The following is a 10109-nucleotide window of genomic DNA, read 5'->3' as shown; positions in this document are numbered from 1 at the left end:
CATGTCCGTTCAACTGTATTAAAGTCATATATATGTACATATCATAAACTAAGTCTTCTGTGCACGATTTTATTATTTTTACGCAAATATATCGTATAGTCGTCAATTTTTTATTCTCTCTGTCTGTTATGATGTGAAAATATGGTAGCTACTTAAGGAGGCTCGCGGGTATAAGATTTTCAGAAAAAAATTAAACATTAATATTTCATTACAAATTTTATTTATTACCTTAAGTAGTTGTTACTTTATCATATGGTACAAAAATCATTCCAAAAAATCAATTCCTGTTGGCCCCAGGTGACTTTTAAAATGTGGATATCATAGAAAAAGCTCCAAATTATCTCCCTTTGGTGCAAAAATGCCATTTTTTTTGGCATTTAAATTAAAATATCTTTTTTTAACTCATCGGTGACCTATATTTTTTATTGTTATTTTCGAATAAGCTGTACATAAACTAAATAATTGTAAAATTAAAGCGATTTCTGTAATTTAGTTCTTTTTTTTATTTCGATATTACCGCTTTTTCTCCTATTAGTTCAACAGAAAAAAAGGACATTAACAAAAATGTATGCTTCTTTCGAGGGCAGATTGTGAGCGTAAATGAACGGTGACCCCATTTTTTTATTTCATAACTATTAAGTATAAGATAAAGTTCATTTATAGAAAAATATAGAGAAATCCTATATTAAATAAAAAAATTGATTTAGACCCTCGAGCCCCCTTAATTGACGTGTTTTGAAGCCGTAGTTTACCGATTGCCACCTTATAGTAAACAATCAACAAAGCAGCATGGATATTTAGCACGTATATAACATGTACAATAAGATAATAGTTTATTTCAATGACAGATCCATGCGTATTGTGATCACCGGATTTTTACGAGAGGGTCACGCTAAGGTCACTTGCTTACGTCGGCGCAAGAAAGCAAGCAATTAAAAAAAGTAAACATCTTCTAAATGTAGACAAATAAAAGAATTTTCTTTAGAAAAAAATTAAATGCTCATAAGTTTCCTAATGGATACTATCCATTTAGTTGTAAAAAACATATGCATCATTGTTTCTTAATTTCAGGTTTCATATACTTTAGGGGCAATAATTGAGAGAAGTATCAGTCACGTCAAAAACACAGCAAACAGTGACGGTCATAAATTAAAGGATTGTGCAACCATGAATTGTATCTGAACTGGTAGTGTAAGGATATAACCTAAATACTGTCTATACATTATCAGCTGTATTATAATTATCCCTAAAGTCATGTCCGGAACACTGTATTATTTAACGTATGACTGTGACAATCTTTATGTCACTTCCTGGTTAAATCCGAAATAGAATTTTGGCAATTTACCTCAACAATTTACTCAGATAAGCTTACTTGATATTTGATTCTATAAGAAAAAAATATGTTGAAGAAGAGGATCAAACGATACCAGTAGGATATGCAAACCCATAGATCGAAAATAAACTGAAAGCATCATGGCCAAAAGAAAAAAAAAGAAAAAGTTCAAAGTTAACTTTTCTCAATTGATACGCTACTCTAGAGCTAGCTCAAAGTACGTTTATTTTGTTGAACGAGGAATACTGCTTTCTCAAAAGTTGCTAAAACAGGGCTATGAATCAATCAAATTAATGTCATCACTCAAAAAATTTACGGTCGCCATCATGAGCTGATTGGCCATTATGACATAAGTGTGTCAGAAATCATATCTGATATTCTTCCTCAGTCATAGTAGCCTTCCATCATTACCGAACTGAACAAAGAAATAACACGACGGGTGCCGGATACGGTGCAGGAAATGCTCACCCTTCCGTAGCACCTGATTTCACTCCCGGTTTTTAGAGGAGTTCGTGTTGTTTCTTATTTATCATTTATAACTGTTGATGTAAATGTCCTTTGTTTTTTTAAGTCTTTGTTTTCTCCTTGGTTTTTTATTGTTATTGTCTTTAACGAATGCCTATAATTTTTTTTTAACAAAACTTAATCTTAAAGGAATTTTACGTGATCTGTTTGTGTCCAAATTTGTACAATATGTCATTTAAAAGATTACGAACTTCATTCAGGTCTGGTCCCCTGTAAAATAGTATTCTGTTTACAAAACTGTTATCAGAGAAGGATATTGTCTTCTTCATTGATACGTAACAAAACCAAATATAAAGTACGCAGACGCAGGTGTATTGTATTCCTTTAACAAAATGCCGACTTACAAATTGTACTATTTCCCTGTTCGAGGAAGAGCTGAATTAAGTCGATTGTTGTTAGCTGTTGCAGGGAAGGACTATGAAGATATAAAGATTTCTTTTGAAGAATGGCCAAAGAAAAAATCAAGTAAGTCTTAATTATTCTAATGTTAACATGTACTTAAGACATCGTTAGGTATGATAGAGACTCTTTTATCTATGACATAAAACTTCATCAAACATGTGCACCTCCATTTATTTTTAGGATCATCATAACTATATTGACCTCCATACATAAAAGTTATTTACATTTTGTGTATAATAAAATTATAAACCAAGGTCACTAGTGTAGTTACACAGTTTAAATCACCTTTTGTTGTGCATATATCTACAGTATTGTTCATGTCAAGCAATAAAATTCTCCACAATTAATACTTAAAGGATACAGTTAATCAAACTCATTTTTATTTTTCCACCTTCTGAAAATGCAAAAAAAAGTTCATGAAATTTCTATATATTTTTTCAATTTTCTGAAACATAAACTGCATTTCTATCTCTAGTCATAACTAAATACATGTAACACGTGTAGGTTTGTCTTTCCTGTCCTAGATAAAACCACGTCCATAGACCTTATAATCATTTTTGTATCATGCTGATAAATGTACGTCTTGTTTGAAATAAAAAAAAACCTAATAACTATCTTATTGATGAAATTATTCAGTAAATCGTTCTGTGTATTCTTTTTCTTCGGTTCATTTTTTTAATTTGCCTGTTATGATGTCATAAATACGTAAAGAGTGATAAAATTTGGTAGAATTTAGATAACTGTGATCCCTCCCTTTTTCGTAAAAACAGATGTTATCACAATAAAACGTTATAAAATATGACCTTGCCTAACTATTAGATCTGTATTCGTTATTGTATTGTATTTGCTTTGGTTTGTTCTTGCATCTTCAATGATACAAACAGCCAACGGAATTGACTGTTTTGTCTTATTTTATTTAATTACTGCTTCAATGAATTTGGTATAAAATCACTAGTACTCAAATTTATCATTAGTACGATTCTGATAATTTGTTCATTACATTGTTGGAGTATATTCTCTAAAAACCTTTATTCTACTTTTCCTTAATGGACTTATTTTTTTTCGTAAATATTTATTTATTGTATTCTATTTTTTTTGTAAAGAAGGAGAAACAATACACTTTAAGAACTATAATGGTCGTTTTACTTCCAATTAATATTTTTGTGTATTTTAGCAATACCAACAGGACAGATGCCAACTTTAGATGTTGATGGTCAACTGTTATGTCAAAGTTTGACCATTGCTAGATACTTAGCTAGAGAATATGGTATGTCGTCGCCAAATGTTTTAGTTATCATCTAGTTATTTTTCTATTAGCATAATTAGTATTATAAGTTATGTAAGATTTCTTAAGCTGGTTAAATAATATTAGTAAAATCATGTAATTTAATTGATTAATTGCTCCAACCTTTCAATTTTTATCCTTACTACATAAATATTCATAGAATAAATAAATATGAGTGTGCAAAAATCTACACATGCTTAAGTTTTTTTTTCGAAAGAATACAACGTAATGCATATTTTCTTAGTGATATAATTTCTTTTCAAATTGTACCTACTTATATACGTATACTATCAGATTACAAGTTATTTACTTAGTGCAATGTACGTCTCAATTACTAATTAGAGAAAGAATAGTTTCACATCAACTATCAATTTTGATTTTATAGATGTAACTTCGTACGATAATAGTTCCTTTTCTGGCATTTGTATGTCCTTGTCACGGAGAACCATTTTTCCACTAAAAGTAATTTTCGAGACATCATTCGTTTTTTCTTGTCTCATGTTGCACTTCTGCAAATACAGACAATGCAATTTCACATTGGAACTCCCTTTGCAGCTAAAGCTGTACCACTTTTATTATGAAAATATGAAAATAACACGTTTAATAATTGCATGCGTCCGAAGCGCTTTTCTGGATTTACCTTCATCAGGAAGCCAAACATTTGAAATCCGAGGATGTATAAGTACCAAAACCGTTGAAGAGCTATATGTCAAAAATAACTAAAATAAATAGCCAAATTCAACTTAAGTCAACTTTGCCTGAGGGAGATGAAACCTTAGTTTCTTAATCATGTTAATAATTTCAAAATTTATAAACGGACAATTTTAGACAGGTTTCTTAAATCATGTCAGTACCGAAGTCCTGACTACCGAGCTGATGATACCCTCGGGAACTGATAGTCCACCAGCAGAGGTATCGACCCAGTGATTTGAAAGTTGAAAACAACACGTTTAATAATTTCGTGCGTCCGAAGCGCTATTCTGGATTTACCTTCATCAGGAACGCTCAAAGCCAAACATTTGAAATCCGAGGATGTATAAAAACCGAAACCGTTGAATTGCTATATGTAAAAAAGACCTAAAATAAATAGCCAAGTTCATCTAAAGTCAACTTTGCTGAGGGAGTTCAGACCTTAGTTTCTTAATAATTTCGAAATTTATACACGCACAATTTTAAAAAGGTTTGCTAAATCATGTTAGTATCGAAGAAATGACTACTGAGCTGATTATACCCTCGGGGACTGATAATCCACCAACAGAGGTATCGACCCATGAACATTCGTAAAAAAATATAACCTAGAACGGAAAATTGATATGCACTTGCATTATCTTGCTACGAATCAACCGATCAAATAAAAAATTATCGTGAGAAATTTTCGAAAATTCAAAATACGAGTTTTAATAACACACTAATCTTTCATTTGAATAAAAAAAAAAGCACGTTTTTTTTTAATTTTCTTTGTTCCATATATGAAAGAACAAACACATATTGCCAAATGGTCATAATATGATAACCTTGACTCACCATAATGATTAAATGGTGTTGAAACTTACTAATTTCTAACGTAGGATATGCAGGCAAAAGTAATATGGAGCAAGCTTTGGTTGACCAGGTGGTAGACACAACGAGTGATTACTTAGGGGAATACTTTAAGTGTTATTTTGCTCCAGAGGAAACAAAGAAGGTACAATTATTTCTCCAATTGGAGTGAATTTTGTTATATGATGCACCTTTCGTTGGTTGTGTAATACGAAGTGTATTTGAATGATAATGGCTGTTGCTAGAATTAGGATAATTGATTGGGATCTTTTGTCATGTCTTACTGCAAATGCTAGACATCGGACGAAAAGTATCGGTTTACTAAAAATCACGTCATTTATCGTTTACTTGTTGTCGTCCAGAACATGCTCATACTTTGACCTACAAACACAAAACAAACTCAAACTTGACCTACACACACAAAACAAACTCAAACTTGACCTACACACACAAAACAAACTCATACTTTGACCTACAAACACAAAACAAACTCAAACTAACACTCCTTATATTTGACCTACACACACAAAACAAACTCAAACTAACACTCCTTACATTTGACCTACACACACAAAACAAACTCAAACTAACACTCCTTACATTTGACCTACACACACAAAACAAACTCAAACTAACACTCCTTACATTTGACCTACACACACAAAACAAACTCAAACTAACACTCCTTACATTTGACCTACACACACAAAACAAACTCAAACTAACACTCCTTACATGTTTATGACGTCATATCATTGGATGAATAAACTAATTGAACATTCGATAACTACTGCCGCCTTAATTTAAATGAATTGGTGGGTAGAACCTTGCAGTTGAACGATTTAAGAAAGCTCCCTTTTCTTAAGATACATGCATATTTTTGGGCGTTAGATATAAGTTTACGAGAATACGATCATGGTGAAATAAGACATTCCATAATAGTTTTCGGTAAATCTGTTACCATGTAAAGCTAACTTTTGTTGTAATGCTAGATCCCCATTTCCATTTTCCATTTTATCATGTTGTTTTTGAAGGTTTTTCTTCAAATTGTGATTAATAGAAAATGTCATCAAATAGAGCAGGCTATAAAAGTACATCAATACTCCCAATACTCCATGAATCCTAGTGCTTCTCCACAAATGATTTTTGTATACCTAACCAAACATCCGGTTAGCTATTGTACTTTTGAGACCTACAGTCGCCGAGTAGATTTACTAAAGAATACAAGGTATGATGGTTTTTTCGATTTTTATTGACATATTCAATAATACTCAAATTGTTTGTTTGTACATTTGTAATTTTCATAAATAATTATTTCGTTTACTATTGTTAACGAAATACATATCACTTCATACTTTTATAGGATGCAATAGAGAAATATTTGAAGGAATCTACACCTAAAACATTAGCCTGCTTTAATAAATGGCTGGAACAAAATGATGGTGGAAATAGTTTCTTTGTAGGGTCGTCGGTAAGTGATCGGAAGTAGTTTGCTATTAAGTTGAAAGAACCATTTATAAATAAAAATAAATAGGGACGGATGGTGAATCATATTTAGTATTCACCGGTAAATCTGTACACATACATCGGTACTGACCAAGCAGAAATCCTGTCAAGGTAAACCTTAGAAAATTTAAAGAAAAATTCAGGAGAAGAGCTAAAATCCAGTGATTTCTTTTAATTTTAAGATGAATATATCTGTTGTACAAATGCATTTAGTGTTACGTTTGAAGATGTAAACATTTCTCAATATTCGAACAAAAGATCGATGTGTATCGCAAAGTTTTGAATAGGACATATATATATACGTGGTCTAGCGCACCAGATACAGTGCAGGCGATTTGGTGTCACGATATTTCAGTAGCATGGGTTCGAATCCCGGCGAGGGAAGAACAAAAAATTTGCGAAAGCAAATTAACAGATCTAACATTGTTGGGTTGTTGTTTAGACGAGTTGTATATACATAATGTGCACAGCCATGTATCACCATCATTGCTGGTGATCCGATGGATAACTCTGTTGTAGAGTTGTCACTGACTCAGACGTACATATTGAGATATATATATCCGGTACTGTTATTGAAATATGCTACTTTGCTATGCTTCCTTTTATTATTTTATTTCTATTTCCTGTACAAAAGAAGACTTTTTATGTTTCAGATGACCATTGCAGACCTTGCTGTGTACGAAGTTCTTACTAATGTAGTTCTTAGAGACTCAAAAATATTGGACGGATTTCCAAAGCTTGTTGAACATAGAAAAAGAGTTGCAGCATTGCCAAAAATAAAGGAATATCTAGAAAAACGTCAAAAAACGGATGTTTAATCGAATAACGATATATTACTCCTTTTAACTATTTTGTTTTTGAAAATTTGTGATTCTGGGAAAACAAAAGATTCTTTGAGTGATAGTTGTTTAAAATGATATTGTCATATAATACTAACAGGTCATGGCACTTGTTTGCAGGAGTGATTAATTTTGGATATACTTTTTGTGCATTATAACGTTATTTATAATATTCTGACAAGATTATTTATATAAATAAAATTTTTTTATACACATTAAAGTTGTATAATCATTCAAAAATATTTTTTAATCATTAGAAGAAGATGAGGAAAAAATAATATACGTCAATGAAACACATAGTCCGATATAATTCATATTCAGAGGCTATTTATAAAGACAATAGTAGTATACAGCCTTTCAAAAGTCATAAATCGATTTAGAAAATCAAATCCGGACTACAAACTTAAACCGAGAAAAAAAACCCACAACAACTATAAGAAGAAAACAAAGGAACAACAGAAACACTGAACAGCAACAAAACCAAACGCCATCATATATAGAAACGAAGTATTTGATAACAACTGCTATATTCGAACTTGATGCATGACATTTTTAGATCAATAATTTCCATTTCGGATACATGTACTACATTGATTATGTCTTGTCACTCAAAAATCTGTATTTCAGTGATATGTTGCATCTGATATATTTCATTGAACTTAAGCTAAAGAATTCAGCTAAAACAATAGGTCTGCTTCATATCTTGATCTGTTCAGTCTGCATTTCTGTTCTGACATCAATTATCATTGATATGGTCATAATTATAAATTAGCTGTTCACAAAACTTGTAATTTTTTTAAATACTAAGGCTTTCCTACCTCAGGAAAAGATTACGATAGCTTTATTCGTCAAAACCTTTAGGAATTTTGGTTCTCAGTGCGCATCAACTTCGTTCTTTATATGACCCTTTTAAACATTTTGGATTCGAGTGTCCCTGAATAAGTCTTTTGAAGTCGAAAAGTGCGTCTGGCGTAAATACAAAATTTCAATCATGCTACATATGTTGAGTTTATTCCTCAAAACTGACACAGATGAACGAATTCAAACTCGAACCTCGGGCAAATGTAATGATCTAACTTTCAATTTGCCAACTTATCAATTCTCAGTATTAACATTACGTCTGCGCAATCGCATAGCGTTTACCTATGTATTGAAATACAAAACACTCATGTGAATGTTAACACTATACGGATTCCATTAACCGGTGTGTGCTCCTTACAAAAAACTACTCTATCAGAGTTATGAAGAAGATCTGAAATAGATACTACATGCGGTTGACGTTCTTTATAAAAGAATTGGTTGACCAATACAATTTGAATATGTCTCAACTCAACAGTGATACGTTTCGGCGGTCTAACATATTTAAATAGCAGAATAGTCAACTCAACAGCGACTTGTTTTCGCGGTCTTAGATCTTTATATAGCAGAATAATCTCTTATCAGTAAATTTACTGTTTGTGTGTCCTATTCATGTTTGTGACATTTGGCCTGATTTTTTTTTTATTCTTATGACGTTTGACCCTATTGTGTTTCTTTTGGATTATGCAAACCCATTATTAAGTTTTGATCCTAGTTTGGTATCGTCTTTATTGTTTCATGAGGTTGATCATTAGTAAACAATAATTATTATCTTTCATTTGAATAATTTTATCTAGGGATACGAGTAGAAATATCCTATTTATCTTATTTACATTTATTAAATGTTATGATATCTTATGTCGTATCCTACGATGAGTATTTGATGTTAGTAAATCTGTATTTATATGTAACTAGGAGATTTTGTCAAAATATGAATTTAAACACGTGTGAGATAATACCATGATACACGTCTGTGTCTCACACTGTCACGAACAGGAAAGAGGGGTGGGGGGGGGGGGGCTTTTAATTTGATAAATCAAGACATTGAAATAGCGATTAGCATTGTATATTTTTACAGTCATATTTGTAAAAGATAAATGATTAAATCATAAAAGTTCATCAAACATACAAGGTTTATGATGTGTTAAATAACCGCGCTTTATGGTCCACACGATGCTCGACAGTGGCGCTCGAAAAATTAACGTTTGGAGTCGAAACCAACGCAAAATTAATGAACATTGCAAGTCAAAAATTATTTTTTTCCTGATAGAGTCCTATTTCCGATTGGGACAGTTTGACTAAGTGTGGATTTGCATATCGGGTGATGTATTCACAGAGGTCAATAGATAGATTACAATCAACTATAACTGACTATGTATTTGGTGAGATCTATTAAAGAAAATTGAGGATGAGGAATGCATTCTTTTCTGTGCAAAACATGGGTTTTACATGTAACATTTCGGAAATATTCGAGTGTGAAAAAGTAACTTCACCACACCTAGTTGTATGTCCTTCATTTCTTACTTATGTTTTAATTAGTCTGTCACTGATGAGTTTCAGTAGACGAAACCCACGTCTGTACCAAACTATACTTCTTGTATCTGAATTAATTTTCAACGTTATGAAAGGGAAAGAAACTGCTAGAACCCGTGTAGAAACAAATTGCTAGACACATGTTTCAGTAGGATGTATAAAGTTCAACATCTATTATTTACTTTTTGATGAAATTGACTTGAAAGCTAACATCGCTGCAAAAAAATATTAATTTCAAGAAGAAAAAAAATGTTCTCTCATAAATGGATGTATCAAAAAGAAAAAAAAA

General features: G+C 31.7%; 1 protein-coding gene across 1 annotated transcript; it reads left to right on the top strand.

Moving 5' to 3' along the window:
* The first annotated feature begins 2058 nt into the window (after window positions 1-2058).
* Window positions 2059-7669, top strand: LOC139529130 (glutathione S-transferase-like). Its single transcript, XM_071325456.1, has 5 exons — window positions 2059-2323; window positions 3435-3527; window positions 5114-5229; window positions 6448-6555; window positions 7244-7669. The coding sequence occupies exons 1-5, from the start codon at window positions 2191-2193 to the stop codon at window positions 7406-7408; spliced, it is 615 nt and encodes a 204-aa protein (XP_071181557.1). The 5' UTR covers window positions 2059-2190; the 3' UTR covers window positions 7409-7669.
* The last annotated feature ends 2440 nt before the right edge of the window (window positions 7670-10109 follow it).

This window comes from Mytilus edulis, chromosome 1, assembly GCF_963676685.1.
Source record: "Mytilus edulis chromosome 1, xbMytEdul2.2, whole genome shotgun sequence".
Taxonomy (NCBI): domain Eukaryota; kingdom Metazoa; phylum Mollusca; class Bivalvia; order Mytilida; family Mytilidae; genus Mytilus; species Mytilus edulis.
The sequence above is the reverse complement of the archived record's forward strand: the minus strand, read 5'-3'. Positions and strand labels throughout refer to the sequence as shown.